Source organism: Leucopleurus acutus (genome assembly GCF_964270905.1).
Source record: "Leucopleurus acutus genome assembly, chromosome: 8".
Lineage (NCBI taxonomy): Eukaryota > Metazoa > Chordata > Mammalia > Artiodactyla > Delphinidae > Leucopleurus > Leucopleurus acutus.
This window is the reverse complement of record NC_139151.1, coordinates 82,723,880-82,750,054: the sequence shown is the minus strand read 5'-3', so window position 1 is coordinate 82,750,054 and position 26,175 is coordinate 82,723,880. Positions and strand designations below refer to the sequence as shown.

General features: G+C 38.0%; 1 protein-coding gene across 1 annotated transcript in view; it reads left to right on the top strand.

Moving 5' to 3' along the window:
* Positions 1-26,175, top strand: part of DCDC1 (doublecortin domain containing 1) — a gene marked incomplete at both ends in the record, with an annotated part of 430,017 nt that overhangs the window by 55,733 nt on the left and 348,109 nt on the right. The window contains one exon of the mRNA XM_082844001.1: positions 11,741-11,834. Coding sequence (XP_082700127.1) covers positions 11,741-11,834 — 94 coding nt within the window. The remainder of the gene's footprint in view (positions 1-11,740; positions 11,835-26,175) is intronic.

The window sequence follows — 26,175 nt, the reverse complement described above, 5'->3', positions numbered from 1 at the left end:
GGAGTGATCTAATCTCATACTTTTACATGTAGCTGTCCAGTTTTCCCAGCACCACTTATTGAATAGGCTGTCCTTTCTCCACTGTACATTTCTGCCTCCTTTGTCAAAGATAAGGTGACCATATGTGCGTGGGTTTATCTCTGGGCTTTCTATCCTGTTCCATTGATCTATCTTTCTGTTTTTGTGCCAGTACCATACCGTCTTGATAACTGTAGCTTTGTAGTATACTCTGAAGTCAGGGAGCCTGATTCCTCCAGCTCCGTTTTTCTTTCTCAAGATTGCTTTGGCTATTCGGGGTCTTTTGTGTTTCCATACAAATTGTGAAATTTTTTGTTCTACTTCTGTGAAAAATGCCAGTGGTAGTTTGATAGGGATTGCATTGAATCTGTAGGTTGCTTTGGGTAGTAGAGTCATTTTCACAATGTTGATTCTTCCAATCCAAGAACATGGTATATCTCTCCATTATTTGTATCATCTTTAATTTCTTGCATCAGTGTCTTATAATTTTCTGCATACAGGCCTTTTGTCTCCTTAGGTACGTTTATTCCTAGATATTTTATTCTTTTTGTTGCAATGGTAAATGGGAGTGTTTTCTTGATTTCACGTTCATATTTTTCATCATTAGTGTACAGGAATGCCAGAGATTTCTGTGCATCAATTTTGTATCCTGCTACTTTACCAAATTCATTGATTAGCTCTAGTAGTTTTCTGGTAGCATCTTTAGCATTCTCTATGTATAGTATCATGTCATCTGCAAACAGTGACAGCTTTACTTCTTCTTTTCCGACTTGGATTCCTTTTATTTCCTATTCTCTGATTGCTGTGGCTAAAACTTCCAAAACAATGTTGAATAACAGTGGTGAGAGTGGGCAGCCTTGTTTTGTTCCTGATCTTAGTGAAAATGCTTTCAGTTTTTCACTATTGAGGACAATGTTGGCTGTGGGTTTGTCATACTTGGCCTTTATTACGTTGAGGAAAGTTCCCTCTATGCCCACTTTCTGGAGGCTTTTTATCATTAATGGGTGTTGAATTTTGTCGAAAGCTTTCTCTGCATCTATTGAGATGACCATATGGTTTTTCTCCTTCAATTTGTTAATACGGTGTATCACATTGTTTGATATTTGTATATTGAAGAATCCTTGCATTCCTGGAATAAACCCCACTTGATCATGGTGTATGATCCTTTTAATGTGCTGTTGGATTTTGTTTGCTAGTATTTTGTTGAGGATTTTTGCATCTATGTTCATCAGTGATATTGGCCTGTAGTTTTCTTTCTTTGTGACCTCCTTGTCTGGTTTTGGTATCAGGGTGATGGTGGCCTCGTAGAATGAGTTTGGGAGTGTTCCTCCCTCTGCTGTATTTTGGAAGAGTTTGAGAAGGATAGGTGTTAGCTCTTCTCTAAATGTTTGATCGAATTCGCCTGTGAAGCCATTTGGTCCTGGGCTTTTGTTTGTTGGAAGATTTAGAATCACAGTTTCAATATCAGTGCTTGTGATTCGTCTGTTCATATTTTCTGTTTCTTCCTGATTCAGTCTTGGTAGGTTGTGCATTTCTAAGAATTTGTCCATTTCTTCCAGGTTGTCCATTTTATTGGCATAGAGTTGCTTGTAGTAATCTCTCATGATCTTTTTTATTTCTGCAGTGTCAGTTGTTACTTCTCCTTTTTCATTTCTAATTCTATTGATTTGAGTCTTCTCCCGTTTTTTCTTGATGAGTCTGGCTAATGGTTTATCAATTTTGTTTATCTTCTCAAAGAACCAGCTTTTAGTTTTATTGATCTTTGCTATCATTTCCTTCATTTCTTTTTCATTTATTTCTGATCTGATCTTTATGATTTCTCTCCTTCTGCTAACTTTGGGGTTTTTTTGTTCTTCTTTCTCTAATTGCTTTAGGTGCAAGGTTAGGTTGTTTATTCGAGATGTTTCCTGTTTCTTAAGGTAGGATTGTATTGCTATAAACTTCCCTCTTAGAACTGCTTTTGCTGCATCCCATAGGTTTTGGGTCGTCGTGTCTCCATTGTCATTTGTTTCTAGGTATTTTTTGATTTCCTCTTTGATTTTTTCAGTGATCACTTCGTTATTAAGTAGTGTATTGTCTAGCCTCCATGTGTTTGTATTTTTTACAGATCTTTTCCTGTAATTGGTATCTAGTCTCATAGCATTGTGGTCGGAAATGTACTTGATACAATTTCAATTTTCATAAATTTACTGAGGCTTGATTTGTGACCCAAGATATGATTTATCCTGGAGAATGTTCCATGAGCACTTGAGAAGAATGTGTATTCTGTTGTTTTTGGATGGAGTGTCCTATGAATATCAATTAAGTCCATCTTGTTTAATGTATCATTTAAAGCTTGTGTTTCCTTATTTATTTTCATTTTGGATGATCTGTCCATTGGTGAAAGTGGGGTGTTAAAGTACCCTACTATGAATGTGTTACTGTTGATTTCCCCTTTTATGGTTGTTAGCATTTGCCTTATGTATTGAGGTGCTCTTATGTTGGGTGCATAAATATTTACAATTGTTATATCTTCTTCTTGGATCGATCTCTTGATCATTATGTAGTGTCCTTCTTTGTCTCTTCTAATATTCTTTATTTTAAAGTCTATTTTGCCTGATATGAGAATTGCTACTCCAGCTTTCTTTTGATTTCCATTTGCATGGAATATCTATTTCCATCCCTTCACTTTCAGTCTGTATGTGTCTCTAGGTGTGAAGTGGGTCTCTTGTAGACAGCATATATATGGGTCTTGTTTTTGTATCCATTCAGCCAGTCTGTGTCGTTTGGTGGGAGCAATTAGTCCATTTACATTTAAGTTAATTATCGATATGTATATTCCTATTCCCATTTTAATTGTTTTGGGTTTGTTATTATAGGTCTTTTCCTTCTCTTGTGTTTCTTGCCTAGAGAAGTACCTTTAGCATTTGCTGTAAAGCTGGTTTGATGGTGCTGAACACTCTCAGCTTTTGCTTGTCTGTAAAGGTTTTAATTTCTCCATCGAATCTGAATGAGATCCTTGCTGGGTAGAGTAATCTTGGTGGTAGATTTTTCTCCTTCATCACTTTAAATATGTCCTGCCACTCCCTTCTGGCTTGCAGAGTTTCTACTGAAAGATCAGCTGTTAACCTTATGGGGATTCCATTGTGTGTTATTTGTTGTTTTTCCCTTGCTGCTTTTAATATGTTTTCTTTGTATTTAATTTTTGACAGTTTGATTAATATGTGTCTTGGCATGTTCCTCCTTGGATTTATCCTGTATGGGACTCTCTGTGCTTCCTGGACTTGATTAACTATTTACTTTCCCATATTAGGGAAGTTTTCAACTATAATCTCTTCAAATATTTTCTCAGTCCCTTTCTTTTTCTCTTCTTCTTCTGGAACCCCTATAATTCGAATGTTGGTGCGTTTAATGTTGTCCCAGAGGTCTCTGAGACTATCCTCAGTTCTTTTCATTCTTTTTTCTTTATTCTGCTCTGCAGTAGTTATTTGCACTATTTTATCTTCCAGATTATTTATCCATTCTTCTGCCTCAGTTATTCTGCTATTGATCCCTTCTAGAGTATTTTTAATTTCATATATTGTGTTATTCATCGTTGCTTGTTTCATCTTTAGTTCTTCTAGGTCCTTGTTAAATGTTTCTTGCATTTTGTCTATTCTATTTCCAAGATTTTGGATCATCTTTACTTTCATTATTCTGAATTCTTTTTCAGGTAGACTGCCTATTTCCTCTTCATTTGTTAGGTCTGGTGGGTTTCTATCTTGCTCCTTCATCTGTTGTGTGTTTTTCTGTCTTCTCATTTTGCTTATCATACTGTGTTTGGGGTCTCCTTTTTGCAGGCTGCAGGTTCATTGTTCCTGTTGTTTTTGTTGTCTGTCCGCAGTGGCTAAAGTTGGTTCAGTGGGTTGTGTAAGGTTCCTGGTGGAGGGGACTAGTGCCTGTGTTCTGGTGGATGAGGCTGGATCTTGTCTTTCTGGTGGGCAGGTCCACGTCTGGTGGTGTGTTTTGGGGTATCTGTGGACTTATGATTTTAGGCAGCCTCTCTCCTAATGGGTGGGATTGTGTTCCTGTCTTGCTATTTGTTTGGCATAGGGTGTCCAGCACTGTAGCTTGCTGGTCGTTGAGTTAAGCTGGTGTTGGTGTTGAGATGGAGATCCCTGGGAGATTTTTGCCGTTTGATATTACGTGGAGCTGGGAGGTCTCTTGTGGACCAGTGTCCTGAAGTTGGCTCTCCCACCTCAGAGGCACAGCAGCGACTCCTGGCTGCAGCACCAAGAGACTTTCATCCACACGGCTCAGAATAAAAGGGAGAAAAAGTAGAAAGAAAAAAGAAAGAAAATAAGAAAGAAAGAATAATAATAAAAAATAAATAAATAAATATAAATAAATAAATAATAAATAAATAAATAAATAAATAATAATAAATAAGAAAGAAAATAAGAAAATAAAGTAAGGTGAAATAAAATAAATATATTAAAATAAAAAATAATTATTAAGAAAAAAATGTTTTTAAAAAGTAAAAAACCCCCCAAAATCCAAAAAAAACGGACGGATAGAGCCCTAGGACAAATGGTGAAAGCAAAGCTATACAGACAAAATCTCACACAGAAGCACACAAATACACACTCACAAAAAGAGGAAAAGGGGAAAAAATAATAAATCTTGCTCTCAAAGTCCACCTCCTCAGTTTGGGATGAGTCTTTGTCTATTCAGGTATTCCACAGATGCAGGGTACATCAAGTTTACTGTGGAACTTTAATCCGCTGCTTCTGAGGCTGCTGGGAGAGATTTCCCTTTTCTTTGTTTGCACAGCTCCCGGGGTTCAGCTTTGGATTTGGCCCCGCCTCTGCGTGTAGGTCGCGGGAGGGCATCTGTTCTTCGCTCAGACAGGATGGGGTTAAAGGAGCCGCTGATTCGGGGGCTCAGGTTCACTCAGGCCGGAGGGAGGGAGGGGCACGGAATGCAGGGCGAGCCTGCGGCGGCAGAGGACGGCGTGACGTTGCACCAGCGTGAGGCGCGCCGTGCGTGCTCCCGGGGAAGCTGTTCCTGGATCCCGGGACCCTGGCAGTGGCGGGCTGCACAGGCTCCCCGGAAGGGGGCTGTGGGTAGTAACCTGTGCTCGCACACAGGCTTCTTGGTGGCGGCAGCAGCAGCCTTAGCGTCTCATGCCTGTGTCTGAGGTCCGCGCTTTTAGCCGCGGCTCGCGCCCGACTCTGGAGCTCCTTTAAGCAGCGCTCTTAATCCCCTCTCCTCGCGCACCAGGAAACAAAGAGGGAAGAAAAAGTCTCTTGGCTCTTTGGCAGTTCCAGCCTCTTTCCCGGACTCCCTCCCGGCTAGCCGTGGCTCACTAGTCCCTTCAGGCTGTGTTCATGCCGCCTGTCCTCTCCCTGCGCTGAGACCGAAGCCCGAGCCTCAGCTCCCAGCCCCGCCCGCCCCGGCGGGTGAGCAGACAAGCCTCTCGGACTGGTGAGTGCTGGTCAGCACCGATCCTCTGTGCGGGAATCTCTCTGCTTTGCCCTCCGCACCCCTGTGGCTGTGCTCTCCTCCGCGGCCCCGAAGCTCCCCTCCTCCACCACCCGCAGTCTCCGCCCGGGAAGGGGCTTCTAGTGTGTGGAAACGTTTCGTCCTTCACGGCTCCCTCCCACTGGTGCAGGTCCCATCCCTATTCTTTTGTCTCTGTTTATTCTTTTTTCTTTTGCCCTACCCAGGTACGTGAGGAGTTTCTTGCCTTTTGGGAGGTCTGAGTTCTTCTACCAGTGTTCAGTAGGTGTTCTGTAGGAGCTGTTCCACGTGTAGATGTATTTCTGATGTATCTGTGGGGAGGAAGTTAGTCTCCACGTCTTACTCTTCCGCCATCTTCCCCCTCTCCAATCTTTTTTGTTGTTGTTAGATTCTGTTTTTTCCATTGGTAATCTTTGTGAGAATTATTTCAGTCAAATGATACCGAAAGCCAGACTGGAGTGGCCTGAGAATGAGTGGGAAGAAGGGAAATGGAAACAGAGAAATGATAAAGATATTTAGCTGTGCATAAGAATGGTTAGAGGGAGATGTAAGTATGGGAGGATTTAATTTTTAAGATAGGAAAGACTTGATCATGTGTGTCAGTGGGAAAAATCTAGTTGGGAAGGAGTAGTTAAATATACAAGAAATGATGGGTAAATATCATGGCTTAAAACCTGACAGCAAACATAACTGAAAGCATAGGTGTAGTATTGGCCTTAGATAGGAGCAGGGACTCCTGTAATACAACTAGAGGGTAAAGGAGAGGATGGGTGTAGAAGTAGGTAGGCTTGTAGCTTTGGTAGCAGGAAGATGAAGCTTCAGTTTTCTCTCTCATGTAGGTCATTCCATCTGTTGACAACAAGAAGGGAAGTAGGGGGCTTCCCTGGTGGCGCAGTGGTTAAGAGTCCGCCTGCCGATGCAGGGGACACGGGTTCGTGCCCCGGTCCGGGAGGATCCCACATGCCTCGGAGCGGCTGGGCCCGTGAGCCATGGCAGCTGAGCCTGTGCGTCCGGAGCCTGTGCTCCGCAACGGGAGAGGCCACAACAGTGAGAGGCCCGCGTACCGCAAAAAAAAAAAAAGAAAAAAAAAAAGAAGGGAAGTAGGGGAGGGGAGGCTGGGTGGAGAAAAACACAGCAGATATAGTTTGAAATATTTATTGTGGCAAGGAAAGGAGAGATTTGACCAAAGATATGAAATAAAAGTGACTGGGCAGTATTGAGGGACCATGGAGGTTGGTGACTGTGAGTAATAGTGATAAGGATGTGTTCATTTGTGTGACTTTCTCCAGGAGCACCAGGCTTCTTGGTGTGCACACAGAGAGTAAACAGTAAGGGTCACCCAGGGTTAGGACTTGTGGCAAAGGTTATCCATGAATGAGGAAGAATGAGTAGACTGAGGAGAGATGGTGCACTTGAAGGTCAGGATGTTCAGGGGGCCAGGGTTTGTTAGTTTTGTTTGTTCGATAAGAGGGTTGGGGAGAAATTATCTTGAGATAACATTGTAAGTAACACCATTTCCCAAATTTGAGATTGTGTGATACGAGAGACTAAATTCCCAGCACGCTTGGACGGCTCTGAGCAAATGAGTGAACTCAGGGGAAAGCTCGTTTTCTTTTAGAAGAGTTTAAGGGTCTAGTCGATTTTGTTGATTGGTGTGTGTGGGGGGAGTGCACAATGCAAAGGTTTTAGAAATGGATGAAGAAGTTGAGGATAATATATAAAGAACAAGAAAATATAGAACCTTAAGTGAATGATGATGCAGTAGACTGAGAGTAGGAATACTTTTTCTGTAAAGGGGCAGACAGTAAATATTCTTCATCTTATAGACCATAAAGTCTCTGTTGCAACCACTCAACTCTGTTGCATAGCATAAAAGCAGCCATAGAAAATGTATAAATGAACAGTGTGACTGTTTTCCAAGAAAACTTTATTTATGGACATTGAAATATGAATTTCATATACTGTAAAAGTGTGACAAAATATTATTCTTCTTTTGATCATTTTTTTAACAATTAAAAACATACAAACCATTATTAGCCCACAAGCCATACAGAAACTGGCTGTGGCCAGAATTTGGCCCATGGTGTGTGTAGTTTGCTGACCCCTGCTTTAGAGGATCCTTTGAAGAGATTGTGTAGGGAGGTCTAAATCTGGGCTTACATTTCTGGGCTTGACTCATAAAAATATGTTAAAAGATATCAAGGTTCTCTGTGTTTAAGGAAGATGATGTTGTTTGATCTGGTGGCTTGTAGACTCAGCTCACTCGGCCTGGGGTTATGTTGCACTAAGCATACTCTCTCACCTGGACGTTTGGGTAGTGCCAAACCAAACTCAGAGGCTGCAGACTGTGGAACCACGCCACCTCTATGGTGGCCATTCCGGAAGCTGCAAACTGCACCAGATGTGTGTGGGCGTGGAGGTGACTCCCAAAACTATAAACAAATGAACTGAGCTAAAAAGAGTTTGCGGAAAATCTCTTCCCGGGTGCTCGTCAAGAGGAGTCTTGTTGTATAGCATGATGGTTTTTAGATTTCAGTGTCAGAAGAGTTCTCTACAACCTAAGCTATAAGAAATTAACAACAACAACAACAAAAGAAATATTTTAACAAGCTTAACGGGTACAGATTAGTGGAAATGGTATTTTAATTAACCTTAATATTATAGCAAGTTGGCATTGTTGAATATTTTTCAATTGTGAATTTTAAGAATGACCTTACAAGTAGAGGCTTCATTTCAGGGCTTTTGACAGAAATTTATATTGATACTAATTCATAGCACTGATAATTTACTGTGAGAAAACAATTACTGAAGGTTGGCATTACTTAAACACTGCAAGGATCTTTCATCCTGAAAGTAGGAGAGAATGACAGTGTTGGTGATGCATTATTAATTTCTAATATAGCTGATTTTCTAATGCCAGTTTTTAAACTCATTTGACTCTTAAAACTTGGCTTGCACAAACATTTTTACTGATGTTTTAGCGATGAAAAGCAGAACCTTTGAGTTGAAAAGCCGTGTGATTTTACTTGGTTAATTCTTTTAAAACTCAAAGGCAGCAATATTTGAGATAATTTTAAAAATCAGAAATTTTAGTTGAAGTAAATGGGACTATCTTTTAATAGCTCATATTTTATTTAGTTTAACTGGTAAATTATAACTTTGGAGGATGTTTAGGTATTTGAAGCTTCACTAGTAACTAGGGGATATAATTTGTACTAAAGGGATTCGTTGCACTTTTAAATAATAGATTTGTAATCTTAAGAAATTGAGAGCTAAACATACAAAATGGAAAGATGAAGAAAGTGGTGATCCTGAGGAGGGGGTTGCATCTCTTTAGGGTCTATGGGACCAACTGTAGATTCTTAGTAGTATTCAGAGGTGATTGGCTAAGGAAGAATGCATACTGAGTTAACTCCTTTGAGTATTTTTGTCATTGGTGATGGTAAAAGATAATCTTTGGGCACAGAGTCACATGGAAGAAAGTGATGAATAGAAGAATTTTTCTAGTCAGAGACTGTGTTAATTACTAAAAATGTGTAGATCCCCTGCCAGTGTCAGTCTGTATGTTCCACTATCCTTTCTGTCTCAAGTCACAGACCAAACTGCAGTTTCTTCTCCTAATACCTCCTCTCTTATATTTTGAATATTGTTTTCTGAGCATCTTTAATAAAAGTTTGAGTCCATTAGATGGGAGACCTAGGTTAACTTGTGTGTAGTAGTCATTAAAGAAATTAACCCAGGAGGTTAGGAGGGAAGGCAGGAAGAATAAGGTTTAGAGAGTTGCCAGAGTTATTACCTTATTTGTTTGGGTAGCAAGGACCAGTACCAGCCATGGGCAAGCTGGCTAGAGAGAGGTAGGAACAGTGATATCAGAGGGCCATTCTAAGTTAGGAAGCACTGTGTCTGACTTATGAGGACACATGACATTGGTCCTCCTGCACTGACATACTTCAAGTAGGCAGATTGGAGGTCAGTGGATTTGCTCCACGACAGTGCTTACAGTCACTTATGAAGTACATTGCAAGTACCTTGTTTTTTAACTAGGTAAAGCTAGTTAAGGCTACTGTGAATATTTCCCTCCTAAATTAGATGGTTCAAGATTATTCCTATAACTTTATCTTTTTTTTTTTTTTGGCAATACGCGGGCCTCTCGCTGTTGTGGCCTCTCCCGTTGCGGAGCATAGGCTCCGGACGCGCAGGCTCAGTGGCCATGGCTCACGGGCCCAGCCGCTCCGTGGCATGTGGGATCTTCCCGGACCGGGGTATGAACCCGTGTCCCCTGCATCGGCAGGCGGACTCCCAACCACTGCACCAGCAGGGAAGCCCCTATAACTTTATCTTTAATCATGAATAGTCTTCTTGGTTTTGAGAAAAACAGCAGCAATACATACTTTCTAAAAATTGCCCAAAGCTCTGGATTGCAGCTAGAGTACAAGAAACACACACAATCCTGTAAATGCCCTTGGGAGTATGTGGCATGTGGGAAAATTATTGGTCATGTTCAAGGGTGGAATAAAGGCTGAGAACCTATGATATAATCCAGTAAAGGTCAATTTGTCAGATTAAATGAATCAGTTAAATATTTGCCTTTTAAATGCAACACATCACTTGATATAGCAATTAGGATGATAAACCAACTGAGTCACAACGTTTGGAAGTTGTTCTCCAGACTGAAAGGAAAGGACAATTTTGCCTCTACATATACATGAAGCTGTTTAAATATGTCTGTTGTCACAAAGAAAAACGGGTTGATTGGGGTACAGCTAGGATTACAGGCTCCAGTTTTAAAATAGGGATAAAAGTGAGCAGAAATGGAGGCAGGGTGATATCAGTAATCAGAAAATTTTTTAAACTATGTAATCATATAATGAACATTGTCCTTCAGCAGTTCCTGGTTATGTAAAAGCAATATATTACAGCTATGAACAGTAAGAATGGAAGACAAAGTACGTTCAGTTTGGATTTGGAATATATTATGGACTTTTAAATGAAAGTGGCAAGTTTCATGTTTTAGGAGTCACTTCCAAAAGCCTGATAACAGCCTGCCCTCAGGTTCCTGATACTTCCCAACTCCCCTCTGTTACTTTAATTTTTCTCATCTTGTGAGTAGAACTTTCTCTGATGCATGTTTAAGTCTTCCCTGATGTTAGAAAGATGACGGTTACACGTTTATGAGGGCTATATCAAGAACAGGTTGAGAATGAAATAGTGCCATTTGCAGAGATGGACCTAGAGACTGTCATACAGAATGAAGTCAGAGAAAAACAAATATATAATATCTCTTATATGTGGAATCTAGAAAAATGGTAGAGATGAACTTATTTGCAAAGCAGAAATAGAGTCACAGATGTAGAGGACAAACTTACGGTTACCAAGCGGGGAAGGGAGGAGTGGGATGAATTGGGAGATTGGGACTGACATATATATACTACTGTGTATAAAATAGGTAATTAATGAGAACCTACTGTATAGCACAGGGAACTCTGCTTAGTGCTCTGTGGTGACCTAAATGGGAAGAAAGTCCAAAAAAGAGTGAATATGCATGTGTGTATGAATGATTCACTTTGCTGTATAGCAAGAAACCAATACAACATTGTAAAGCAACTATACTCCAATCAAACTAATTTAAAAAAAGAACAGGTTGAGAAATTGAAATATTAAGAGAAGGGCTTTAGCATATTAGAAACCATTAAAAGTGAAGCTCTTCAAACTCAGGCTCATGCAAAACCTTGAAATGTGGTTTATTAATTCCAATTTTTAGCATCCAAAGAACATAAGTTATCAAGGTGAACTGTGATCAGACTGTGATATTTATAGTTTATTTTCAGATACTTGGAAAGACTTTAAAAGCTAAGGAAGGTACCTTAAAACCTAATCTAAAACATAATATCCTCCCCATTGTAAAATAAATGAAAAATATAGAAAATAGCAGGAATAATATAAAAATCTCCCAGAGTTGTACCATTTATTAAATAATGTATAACTACTTTTTAATATTCCTTATATCTCCTTTCTCTTTTTATTAATATTTTTGTGTGTGCTCGAAGTACAATTGCAATCTAACCATTTTAACTGCCTTTTTCCATTTCATATATTAGAAACATTTGATAAATCATCAAATTTTATTTTATAATATAATTTTAAATACCCATATAGTAGAGAAAGGACTTTAAATGTGTATTCAATTTCATTAGAGCTAACTGTGATAAATTATTTATAAGGTATTTTTTTTTCTGTGTAGGTTTTAGATATTTGCACAATGAAAATGAACCTAAATTCACCAGCCAGATATCTTTATGATTTATATGGCAGGAAAATTAAAGATATTTCAAAAGGTAAGTGGCAAAGATTTTGTAAACTATGTGATACTATTTCAAAAGGCATTTACATAATTTTGTTTTTACTTTATACATTTAAAAGGAAAAGATATAAAAACCAGTTTAATTATGTCATTCTTATATGAAGGGAAATCATGAAAGAGTATTAAGGTTTGGGGAATCTTTTATTTCATCATGTTTTAGCCCATTTGGGCTACTATAACAAAAACACCATAGATCAAGTGGCTTAAACATTAAGCATTTATTTCTCACAGTTATGGAGGCTGAGAAGTACAAGATCAAGGCACTGGTAGATTCTTTGTCTGTTGGGGGCCCTTTTCTGATTGATAGATGGCTGTCTTCTCACTGTGTCCTTAGATAGTGGAAGGAACAAGGGCACTCTCTGAGGTCTTTTATATAAGGACACTAATTCCATTCATGAGGGCTCCACCCTCTTGACCTAATCCCTTCCAAATACTATCCCTTTAGGGATTAGATTTCAACATATGAATTTTTGGGGGTCACAAACAGTCATCTAAGCACAGCACAAGCTTAGATTTTTTAAAAAATGATGGGTATTTTAACCTTAGCAAGCCATAACTTAATAAACAAAAGTAATTGATATATTTTCATATTTACAATTTCCATGGTATACAGCTTTCAAAAGAGAAAGACAAGAAATTGTGCTACTTCGTGCTCAGTTTTTTTAATGTTTTGGTTAACTTCTAGAGGTTTTTCAAAAGTCATGAAATGTGCTTTAAAACAATTTTATTGTATGTCTTTGTCAAAATAAGAGACCTCCCTCTATATTTCTAAAGGCACTGACTTGCCAGTCTTTGAAAGCAAAAATACATGATTTCACATCATTAAATTACTGTCAGTAGTAATTACTACTATTACTTTACTTTTTACTATTTAAAAAATTTACTTTTTATTTCTTTAGTAGTAATTAATATTACTTTAATAGTGCCACAGTTAACACTATTAAATGTGCTACTGTATGGTCCTATCACTTCATTTAAACCTTAACTTCATATACCTGAAGAGGGCCAAAATCTTAAGTAGCATACTTAACTGCAAGGCTAGATACAGACAACTGTAAGTGATTTGGGGATATAGCTCTACTGGATACTCCCATTTGTTTCCAATATTCTTGCTTGTATTGTATAAAAGCAAACTTTCCTGGCTTTATCATCCTTAATTAATCCTATTGAGTGACCACTGATATTTTGATACTTACTGTTTATAATGCTTAAAATTTTTTTTACTAAGTATCATATATGTGTGTGTGTATTTAGAAACCAAATCTATTTTTCTTTATTTTTAATGTTTGTATTAGATATGAGTATTATTTTTCATTTTATTAGGAGTTTTCATCTGAAGATTTTAAAGCACTTGTAGACACTTACGCACTATCTAGAAGCATTAGTTATTTACCTCTAAGACATAGGTAACACAGAGAATCCTTCCTCATGGTCTTTTATGTGGGAGTGGGGAGAGTAACATTATTAAGTTGATTTCTTACTTCTTACATTTTTGTCCCCTCCCCCATCACATAGGCTTAAATTTTCTGTATGATAAACAATATTATATAATCGCTCTTAAACTTGCATTAATAAAATAAATAAATAATGCATTTTCTTATGACCCTGTCTAGCTTTGAATGATTTCCATCTCACCTGGAATTAAAAAATTATATTTGACTAAATTGCTAGAGTTGAAACTCTAAGGAACCCTGGTTAAGATGAAAGATTAAATTTAGAAAGTTGATTTTTTTTTCCCTTCCCAAATGTGGTATAATAGAATTACTTATCAAAACAGAAAAGTTCTGACTCTGAGGTGTGAGACTTCATGGATGCCAGAGGCATTCAGATTCATGCCTCATGCTTCACGTTTCCCAGAAGTGTGCTATTATCGCATTTTAATGCATGCCTTGCCCTGTGTTTTTGCATACTTATAGAAGCTTATGCCAGCTGAAATTAGCCTATGCAACTACTAACATGGGGAAGCATAACAAGCTCACTGGACTTAAAATACTTAAAGAAGCTAATCCTGTTGGAGGAACTTCCAGTGTGCAGCACCCTAGTCACTTAACATTAGGTTTCTGCATTTCTTTTTTCTTTGTTTGTTAGTATAATTTTGTGCATCAAATGATTGAGATCCCTAAACTTTTATGTCTGATAGTCTTCTGAACTTTAACTTGGGAAAGATCAAGTATTATATGAAAGTTATCTTTTACTTTAAATAAATGCTAACATTCTGATTTGATATATGACTTCTTTTTGATTACTTGCTCTGTATCAGATCAGAAAAAGTCATTTAATAATGTTTAATATTAATATCACAGCAATTATCTATTATTTTTAAGCACAAATTAGAAGCATAATTGTACCAAGAACTAAAAGTAACAGATGTACAAAATAGAAGATTTTCTCCTATCTGTTGCTTCTTTTTTGGGATTAGATATACTTTCAATTGTTCCTCCTGTGCTGTGAGAAATGAGTACATTTGACATGACATTAAACCACTTTTTTTACTTTATCAAGTCTAGTAAAACCTTTTAAAACACCTAGGATTTACAAATCACTTGTGTTTTTAAATTTCTAAACCATAGAAGATTTTAACAAGGAAATCTATATTGTTACATGTGGAAAAGTTCTTTAGTTGTGGCTCCTATGTTTGTCTATTCTTTTGAGAGTATAAGAGAACTACCCACTGTGTAAAGATGCCATATTCCTATATATGGTCAACATGCTGGTACAGCATTTCTGCTAGAGCATAAAATAAGTGTGAAAAATGCATTCTGCAAAATTACACCCTCAAAAATAACAGTGCTGTGAGAAAAATGGGTTTGAGGAAGACCAAAGTCCATGCACTTTTAAAACGAGGATACTAACTAAAATAATAATTATTAACTTAGGAGATAATATAAATAGCCCAGGTAGGCATCTCAGAGTGCTGCTTCAGAAGATATTAAAGCTGCACTAAAACAATAGAATGTGTGATAATGCAAACGAAAGTCAGCTGGAGGTTTGAGCCAGTGGGGCTTCTTTAAAGAAGGCACAGGAGGAAGCAAAACTCCCACAAAGAGTAATGCAAGGCATAGGGTGCACCTTTCTGGGGAGGGAGCCCCGGTACAACAGCCAGGCTAACGTGTTTTATCTTCCCTGCTAAAGAATAGAATTCTGCTCCTACTCTGTTGGCCTCATTTGCCTAGGAAAAAACACACATTCACCAACCAAACTTCTATATCTTACTGACATCCTTCCCCTATTTACTAATCATATATGAGCTACCTGGTGTTACAGAAGGACATAGTAATGGCAGAACACATGTAGATAGTATCAGAGTTTGATGAAGTTGTTTAATAACACTCTTATTCCCCCAAACATTCCCCAACTTTTTGTTATCTTAACTTCTTTAGCTTAATTATTACATTATGGTGAACCAGGGGAGGCACTCTCCCTCTTGTGGAAGGAGATACTCAGTCTCTTAGGACCTTTATGATGCTGCTATTCCAATAACCAAACCCCGCTCCTTTGTGGAAACTTCTAGGTCATGGTGGGTAGTATGAAATTTACCCTAGAAGATTCTGAAATGAGTTAGAATAGTACATTAATTAAATTGGATCCAAAGCCATGCTATGGAACACTAAACATTCATTTTCTATTACATTTTCTACCTCAAATTAGCTGTCCAAAATAGCTATATATTCTTTTTTTAAAATTAATTAATTTATTTTTGGCTGCGTTGGGTCTTTGTTGCTGTGCGCGGGCTTCTCATTGTGGTGGCTTCTCTTGTTGCAGAGCACAGGCTCTAGACGTGTGGGCTTCAGTAGTTGTGGCTCACGGGCTCTAGAGTGCAGGCTCAGTAGTTGTGGCTCGTGGGCTCAGTAGTTGTAGCACACAGGCTTAGTTGCTCCGTGGCATGTGGGATCTTCCCAGACCAGGGCTCGAACCCGTGTCCCCTGCATTGGCAGGTGGATTCTTAACCACTACGCCACCAGGGAGGCCCCTAGCTGTATATTCTTAAACAAGTTCTTCAGAGAGTCTACAATGAGATCAACTGACGCGATTAACATATTTCAATCACAAAATTCTAATAACATACCCTGAATTTGTATGTTCTCTTGCCCATTATCAATTTTTTGTAAAGAAATCAAATTTGAAGAATAAAATTTCAAAGAAGTTAAAGTCCAAAAGTTTTAAGTCCACAAAGTGAATTTCATAATCAAATAATCTTATCTTTGTGAGTTAAAATCCAATAAAATTTCAAACTTCTCAAATTAAAACTCAAAGAAATTGAAGTCCTTCCTATTTTATTCTTTCCAGTATCAGCCAGATGGCTTCTGGATGCCTGGTCTGAGCTGGAATTCCTATAACAGCTACTGTCTGGGCTCCTGCAGTGGGTGTCATCCTTCAGGGCTCAGAAGTTGAATTGGGTCTACACCAACTTTCTCATGTTTCCTACTTCCGACTGAACCAAAAGATGATCACATCAGCCCCACACCCAGCACATTCAGAATAGAATCCAATCCCCAGTTTCTCATGTGGCCATTCCAAGCAAAATGATGTTTCCTGTTTGGCATGATCCAGACCCATGTGCTTGTTGCCAAAGACCATAGCAGAGACTAAGTGAAGGAAGGCAAAGAAGAGAAAGCATTCTTCATGTCAGACTTTCCAAGATGCCAGACAGTTTATACTGTTGAGCAGAGTCTATGACCTGTGACATAACTCAGTGGGAAGCAATCTCCCATCAAGGCATTAATTATAGCATCATGTATTTATAATATCTTACAAGAAAAATTGACCAATATACACTGTCTCCTCTCTCAAAGAGGCTTCATGAAGTGTTGATTAAGTGCTTTGATTTTGGAGCCAGAGCTCAAATTCCAGTTATGCCACTTATTGTATGACCTTGGACAGGTTATTCGTTTCTCTGAGAGTTTCCTAATCTGTAAAATAGGGATTACAATACTTACATTAATAGATTGTTGTAAAGATTAAGTGAAGTCTGTGTAAAGTCCTTAGAACAAGTGCCGGACATTTGGTAAGTGTTATATAACATTATCATCATTATTGCTTTTATTATTATTCTCAGAGGGTACTGAGAGTGTTGCACTCTTGCAATATTTAGAAATTTACATTGGTGGTAGCCCCAGTCATAAAGACTTGTTTGACTTATGAAAATAACTACCGTTATTTGCCTTTGTAAAGTATTCCAAACATCTTAATGTTTCTTTCCCTCTGAGTCCTGTGTTTCCGGACCCCATGCTGAACCAAGCACTGGCCCTATCTAGTGGCATAGTGTCCACCTTGCCTTGGGAGCATTAATTTCAATCCTGGGTCTGGCCTAAGAAACCTGCTTGATGGGCACAGCTTCCCCCTCATCTCCGCATCAGTTCCAACTAGAGAATAACTTTCAGTGGATCTCTGAATTGAAGGAGCTGTTTATGTTTCTGAGGCTCATGTTCTTAGGCGCCCAGTGGCGGCCAACACTACTGCCATTTCCTCTTGAAGACATGGTCTTTCCTCAGTTTTTGAATGCTCCTGCTCTTGAGTTAACGTTTCTGTCATCTTTTTCTTCAGTATTTAGGATTTGCCTCCAGGGTTTGCCTCTACTGAACTCCTGTTCCTTTCAGAGAAATTCCCTCCTGTAACAGACTTGGGGCTGCATAGTTTGCAGCAGTTGAGGTTTTTCTTTTCTTTTACCTTCCCTTTGCTTTCTGGTCCATACTTGTGTTTTTCTACCATATTTCTCTAGCTATTTTTTTCCTTGCAGGATCTCTCATAGTGAGAGATATGAAGTCAATAAGTTCCAAGTTTGTCAATAGCATCCTTTGTTCAAACCAGTCATATCCATTTTCACCTCCCTGAGTTAAATAATCCTACTCAGAATGTATTTTCCCACAGTCCAACATCTAATTTAGATCTGGACTCCTTGATTTATTCTTGTTCTGCCTGGATCTAGTGTAATGTAATTCATCTTGCCTTTACCTTTACTTAATCTTTTTTTTTTTTTTTGCGGTACGCGGGCCTCTCACTGTTGTGGCCTCTCCCGTTGCGGAGCACAGGCTCCGGACGCGCAGGCTCAGCGGCCATGGCTCACGGGCCCAGCCACTCCGCGGCATGTGGGATCTTCCCGGACCGGGGCACGAACCCGTGTCCCCTGCATCGGCAGGCGGACTCTCAACCACTGCGCCACCAGGGAAGCCCACCTTTTCTTAATCTTAATCTTAGGCCCATAAATTTTTGGAGTTCACCAAATACTTTTTTTTTGGAGTACTTTATATTAATCTTCTTAGTATTCCCCTCTCCAGTTTGTTCAGATTTTATGTGCACTCTTTGTATAACTGTTCCATCCTCATAAGAGATTCTCCAGTTTCTCTTGCTATTAATTTATCTGTGACACCTCTTCACAATATTCAAGATTCTGCCTTCTCTGGGGAATTGCTCTCCAGAGAAGATTTGCTCTCTGAGATCTTACCTATGAGATTTCTCTGTTAGGTTTCACTGGGGCCCCATTTCTTATTTCTGATTTTGCAACAATTAAAATATACCCCCCTCTTATAATAACTTCTTTAAGAGTACTTAGACTTGGATGTACCTCCTGTACCCTCATACCTGGCCTTCACGATCTTAGTTTTTGTTTTTCATTATCTGTCGAACGTGTGTTCTCAGATCAGACGTTTACATTTATTCTAAGGAAATCTCTTTCCTCCTTGAGCTAAATAAGCCATCTTATTTGTTTTCATGCACACATTTCTTTGTTCTGATTGTAAGATTGAAGCATATTTTAAAACCACTTTACTTTCTTCTTGATTCCTTTAACAAATCTGATTCCTAGATTTGTAATACTTTCTTTGAGTTGTTTCACTACTTAACTGAAGAAGACAAAGCATTCTTTTTATAACAAATCTACTACTTTTCTATAGGTGAAGCCATAGTTTGGGTTTCTGACAATTAGAACCATGGTCAACATTTATGTGATAAATAAACTTAGAGTCAACCTGAATTGGTGGAGTTTACTTTAAAAGCTTGTGGACAAGCCACACAAATCTAATGTTAGCTCATCCACAGTTCCTTTTTGGCCCAGAGTGTAGTTTAAAATAACATAGTGGAGAATAGAATTTGAGACATGGGACCTAATGCTTCCTATCTAGGCATGGTACTATCAATTTAATGATAGAACCTCACTGTAGCATGCGTAGAACCCAGCTACCACTAAACTATAAAGTCCTGACCTGCAGATTTAGTTGCAAAACACAGAAAAACAGCAACTGTTGTTCTCCCTTTCAATGCCTAAAATGATCTAATCCCAATCTCAGGCTTGCCTGCAGTATCAGGTGACGTTCATTGCCTAGTTCAAGTGCCAGTAGCTGCAGCCTGCACAGTAACCCCACCCTCGCCCTGTGCTAGCATTTTCTGAAGGCCAGGGTTAGCGGAAAATAATCCCAGCTGCATTTAGTTGCTGTAACCCATCAAGCTCAAAATTCTACACAGTTCTTGCTTATTAAAAATTTCAGGCCAATCTCCCTATTCTCCATGTACAGTCCCTTCAGTAAGAGCACAAATATAAAACTGAAAATGTCACGACATGACCCAGTGTAAGTTGCCAGACACCACCAAGGTTAAAAAGCAAGCTAGCAAACGAACAAAAAACCCACATAGTCCTTGCATATTAAAGCATCATCAAAGCATGAAGCCACCTAGTCAGGGTCCCTCCATAAGTCTCAACATTTTTGTGTTATTTTCTCTCCAAAATTACTCATGTGTTTCTCAGGGTTCCTGACCGTCTTGGTCCCCTAAATATAGCACTATCCTGAGTTTTACGACACATTCTAGCAAAATATTGACCCTCAGGTGGTAGTGAAAACCCCAGAATTTGTAGGCAGCTGGCCAGAGGGAGGGCAGTCTTGTGGAGAATTGTGCCCTTAACCTTGAGTTTTGTTAACTCCTTGCATTTGGGGGACTGATACTTCCCAATTTCAAAACATACCACAAGTAAAGCTACAGTAATTAAAACAGTGTGATACTGGCACAAGCAGAGACATATAGACCAATGGAATAGAATTAAGAGTGCAGAAATAAACCAATATATCTATGGCCAATTGACTTTCAAAAGGGTGTCAAGACCATGCAGTGGGGAATGAATAGTCTCTTCAACAAATGGTGCTGGCACAATTGGATATCCACATACAAAAGACTGATGTTGGACCCCTACCTAATATCATATAAGAAAAAAAAATTAAAGTGGATCAATGACCTAAATATAAGAGCTAGAAGCATAAAACTTTTCCAAGAAGACATAGAGGTAAATCTTCATGACCCTGGATTTAGCAATGGATTCTTAGACATGACACCAAAAGTATGAGCAACAAAAGAAAAAAATAGATAAATTGGAGTTCTTCAAATTAAAAAAAAATTTGTACGTTAGAGGATATTATCAAGAAAATGAAAAGACCACCTACCGAATGGGAGAAAACATTTGCAAATCATGTATCTGATACGGTTAAATATCCAAGATATATAAAGAACTCTTAGACTCAACAACAGAAAGACAAACAGCTCAATTAAAAAGATGGGCAAAGGAATTAAATAGATATTTTTCCAAAGAATATATACAAACAGCCAAGAAGCACATCAACATCCTTTGTCATAAGGGCAATGCAAATCAAACCCACAATGAAATAACACTTTACACACATTAGTGATGACTATAAAATAAAAATCACACACATAGACAAAATGGAAAATAAGTTGGTGAAGATGGAGAAATTGGAACCTTTGGATATTGGGAACATAAAATGGTGCAGCCACTTTGGAAAACAATTTGGTGGTTCCTCCAAAAGGTAAACATAGAACTACCATGTGGCCCTGCAATTTTACTCCTAAATGTATACCCCAAAATAATTGCAAATAGATAATCAAACATGTGCCTGTACATGCATATTTATAGCAGCAGTGTAGATAATAGCCAAAAGGTGGAAACCAAACATCCATGAAAAGATGAAGGTAGAAGTACATTGTGGTATATACATAGAATGGAATATTATTCAGCCATGAAAAGGAATGAAGTACTGATAATGCTAGAACATGGATGAACTTTGAAAACATTATGCTAAATGAAAAAAGCCAGACAAAAAAGGTACCATATTGCATGATTCCATTTATAGTTGAAATATCCAGAATAGATAAATCCATAGAGGTAGAATGCAGATTCATGTTTGCTAAGGCCTGAGGGGAGAGGAGAATGGGGAACTGTTTAATGTATGAGGGGTTTTACTTTGGAATGAAGGAAATTTGTCAGAACTGGCTAGAGGTTGTGGTCGCACATTTTCAACATACTAAATGCCACTGATTTCCTCACTTTAAAATGGTTGAAAATTATTAAAAAAAAAAAAAAAAAGACAAGTGGAGCAGAACTGCATCATCCCAGGTGTCTAGCCAAGGTCATCCTAGACGGCCAGCTGATTCCAAGACATATGATCTAGCCCAGCTATGACCTGCAGAACCACCCAGGTAATTTGTAGACTCTTGAGCTTAATAAATGCTGTTCTATGCCTCTGAGTTTTGAGGTGCTTTGTTATGCAGCATTATTGTGGCAATAGATACCAAATATAGATAGCTATTCATACTTCATAAATATTATCACATTGTCTTTATTTACTAGTTAGACTAAATTCTATTCCTAAATCTTAATCCTTTGTGTGGCCAAAGAGTGATCTTCCTAAAATATCCTTTTTTTTTTTTTTTTTTTTTGCTCAAAACTTTACATATCAGGACAGTCTTCACACTCTGTATCCTGACATTCAAGCATTATTTTGTTTACTAATACCTCTTTCTCATAACTTCTTTTGATATCATGTCTGTACCATATGTCATAACATTTGTTTATACAGTATCTCTGTTTCATGTGTAGGCCTTATCTCTTTAACTAAAGAGAGATTTTTTTCTCATGCTTAAAAAAGAAACCTCCAAAAATCTTTTAATATCTACAATGGGACTGAGCATGTAATGGACCCTCAAAAATTAATATTTAAATAATAATTATTAAGTATAATCTTTGCTAGAGTAAGTGATGAAAAACACTTTTTAAATGAATGAGTGAATTAAAATTCAAAAAAATTATTTGTTGAATTAAATTTGCACAAATTACCCACCGTTAACTACTTTTTGTTGCTAATTCTCAGTGCTGTCACTTAGTGATTCACCACCAGTCTGAATAGTATTTTGCCATATTCCATAGAACTTTAAAAGCCTGAAGATGTGTATGCATTATTAGATGCATAGTGCAGTGTAAAAAACAAATGATAATGACTACATTTTTTGATAGCTTCCTTAGAATAGTGTTGTTGATAGATTTACTTTGGATCTCAGCATTAGAAGCATCTTTGGTCATCACCAAAACCTCACTTTGTCATGAATCTCCTCTAAATCATCTCCAATAAGTGTCCATCCAGCCACTACTTTTCTATTTCTGATAGCTCTAATTTAATTTTAAAAATCTAATAACTTTTAAACTTTTACCGTTAGTCTTGATTTTGTCTTCTGGAGTTGAATAATGCAAATTAATTCCCAGTCTATGACTGCCTTTACATATTTGAACAAGTGTAATTTAAATCTTCTCCACTTTAAATATCTCCAGTCTCTCCATCTATTTCTCTGACCCCTCACTATCCTGGTAACTCTTTGTTCTGTTTAGTTTTTTTGGTATTCCTCTTTGTTGACCCCACATTGTACACAATTTTCCAGATTAATCAACGTTGAGTAAAGCAGCCCCACCTCCTCTTTTTTTTTCAGATCATTATTTGGCCTAAACTTGCATTATTATTTCTTTTACATACATCGTATCATTGACCTAAATTAAACTTAAAGTCAACTAAAGCCCCCAAGTTTTTGCTCACAATTTGCTTTTAGGCTACTTCCTTATCCTGTACTTGTACTGCTAATTTTTTAGATATGTGAACAGATCTTTATACATTGATACCTACTAACTTTCTACTTATAAGGTTTTTATTTAGTAGATTAGCCTTACAAGATTTTTCAGATATTTAATCTGTCACCCAGGGATTAACAATTTCTCCTTTGTTTTCACTTGTAAATTTTGTATGAATACCAACTTTACCACTGTCTAAGTTATTGATAAAAATGGTAAGTAGGCCATGATTAGGGACAGAGATCTTTAGCATGCTAATTGGGTCCCTGCTTCAGATTTATATTAGTCTTCCCTGGATATGGCTGTTCATTTAGTTATGAATCTATAGGCTCACCTATCTCCAACTTAAACACAATTTTCTAATTGCCTCACTCTAGTAACACTATTTTTGAAAGTGAGTTTATTCTGTCATAATTGCTCCTATTGAATCAATGCTTAAACTTTTATCATGGCCTGAAGGGCCTTCATGATTTGCTCCCTCCCAGCTTCTCCATCTTCACTTGTACTACTGACCCCTTCATCTCTGTGCTCAAGTCACTTTATTTTCTTGTTTCTGTTCCTCAAACACTTGATTCTCCTTCATGCCCCAGTACCTTACCATATGTTTCCTCTGCTTGGATTCTCTTCTCCTATCTTCCTTGCAAGCTATTTTTCCTGCTCTTCTTAAGGTCTTATTTTAAATATTTCTTCTTCTGAATAGCTTTCCCAACATTGGCTTGCTTCTGTCCCACTTCCTCCCTTATCTAGAACTGGTATCCCTGTTACATTAATAGCACCCTGTGTATAGTAATTGTCACAACTGTAATTAATAAAACTGCTTGAGGAGTTATTTAATATCGATCTGTCCCCTAGACTGTAAGATCCGTGAGGACAGAGATTTAGTAGTCTTCTCTATTCCATGTTTAACTCAGGTCCAAATAATATAGAGGGGGTATTATAAAATATTATAAAAATTGGGGATGATGGGGCTTCCCTGGTGGCACAGTGGTTGAGAGTCTGCCTGCCGATGCAGGGGGCATGGGTTCGTGCCCCGGTCCGGGAAGATCCCCCATGCCGCGGAGCGGCTGGGCCCGTGAGCCATGTCCGCTGAGCCTGCGTGTCCGGAGCCTGTGCTCCGCAACGGGAGAGGCCACAACAGTGAGAGGCCTGCGTACCGGAAAAAAAAAAAAAAAAAAAAATGGGGATGATGCCCTTCTTGGTGAAGCATTGTACTTAGATTCCTTTAGATGTAAATGGAAATTTCAGGGCTTTGAGAGAGTCTAGTCAAAATGCTTCCCTCTCCCTTTATGCCCTAAAATGCCTAGTACTACCCTTGTGTTGCTAGTACTTCTCCTGCTCTGCTGAATGTGGAATTCTGCAATGGTACAGATGGTCTGGGCCCTGTAAATGGCATTGCTTTCTTAGTTAAATGTGCGTAACTCAGAAGGGTATGTGGCCTGCAGCCTACAGTCAAGTCCCATACAGGGACAACTATATGTGTGTGTGTTCATTCTGATTCCTTTTATTACTTTCTCCAGGAAAGAAATTGTAAGCCAGGGCAGCACCCACTTATAACTTTCTTTTGTCTTGTTTTGGATAGTGAGTGACGTATTTCTCTATCATTTTTAAAGAGAAGCATCAAAAGAAAGCAGTCATGAATTCTAAATAGAGGACTTAACCAGGAGGTTTGCAGACCTTCTACATTCTCCTGCCTTGTTGCAGATACGCCCATTTATCTGGAAAGGGACATACAGACTTAGCAGTACGTTGCTTAAAGACAATAGATGGTAGCCACAGTCTATTGAGATCTGCTTTCCACTGGAAGAAATAATAGTTATAGGTTGCTGTTAGAGATGTCAAGCTCCATGGAGGGAATTTCCCCATGGGTCTCCCTCTCTGCACATTAAAGATTTGCTTAGTATGCGAATTACCCCATGTTGGGTCCTAATGATTATTGTTTATTTTTCTAAGTGTTCACAAACCATTTTGTAATCTGCTCTAGAACTTTTCAGGGAATAAAGATCAAACTTAGGGAAACAATATCTTCTTTAAAATTAAGTACATTTGCCTCGCTTCAATCCTTGGATCCCTTTACCTTTACTTCTCAAATTTTATGAAATGTAAAAATTTAGGTCTCTTGCTGAAGAAGGATGCCAAATGCTGGTGGTTATTAATCAGTCCTGAAATTTCTCTAGATTGAAATACACAAAGAGCCCTCTTGTGTAGGAAAGATGCCACTCAGGAAAAGTCTTCAAACCTTCCTTGGGACTATGCTCTTTGTGACTTTGCTTTGGTTCCAGGGTACCTTAGAGATGGCCCTCAGTGTCCTCTAGTGACTTCCAGGCATTGAACTTGAGCACTGGCTACTCTCATTGCTTGGACAAAAACAAAAAGTGCTGGAAGTTCCCTGGTGGCCTAGTGGTTAGGATTCTGGGCTTTCACTGCTGTGGTCTGGGTGGCGTGGACAAAAACAGAAAACAAAAGAAAGAAACCCTGCTAACTAATCACTGATTTATATTTCTATGATTGATCCATAGAGAATATTAAGAATTTTGTTAAGGTGTGATTTTAAAAAGTTTTTTTAGTGGCAGTTGGAGAACTCCCATTATAATTGGATCACTGTCATCTTTTATTAAGTATGTGAATGCACAATTGTGTGATATGAACATTCACAAAGCAGTCTAATCTGCTCATAGACTCTTTATATGTCAAAAACTCCCTTTTGAAGTCTTTAAAACATAGACTCTCTTTTACATTCATGAATATATGATCATCACCCCTAGGTTTTGTTGGGCTAAACTTGCTTCAGTATTTATGTAATTTTTTAACCAAGTCCTTGCTTTTTCCCTCTTCTCCTTAAGTTTATCTTTTTAGCTTCTACTTTTTATATCTCTTATTTCTGAGTCTGAACTTCTAACACCAAAAATCTTTCTCTAACCCTAATGATTTTCCAAGATCCTAGAGGTTCGTTATAAAAAACATTGTAACAAGTATAATTGCCGATGAAAACAGTCTAATTGTTACTACCCATTATAAAACAATTGTTTATAGAGCTCTCCATGACTCAGCAGAGGTTGGTTTTCTTCCTCCTTAGCGTTTTTAGAAGAGAGGTGGAATAACAGACAAAAATATATAAAGTGCTTTTTATAGAAGATTAAACTTTTGTGAAACAAACATGGAGAAATGTCAAAAGGGAAACTTCCATTGTAATTACTGTAACTATTAAGACTTTTCAGTCTTTTATCACATTTAAAATATAAAATTTTCATGACATATATATATTTTATATCCTAAGTAAAATATTTAAATGTAAGTAATATGTTGACCTAGGATTTACAGCCAAGGAGACTAAAACAGCTTTACCCACATTATCTGACACCTAGTTCTCTCTGAATTAGGTATGTATGTGCCAGGTATTATTATTACTATTCCTTCTTTTGAG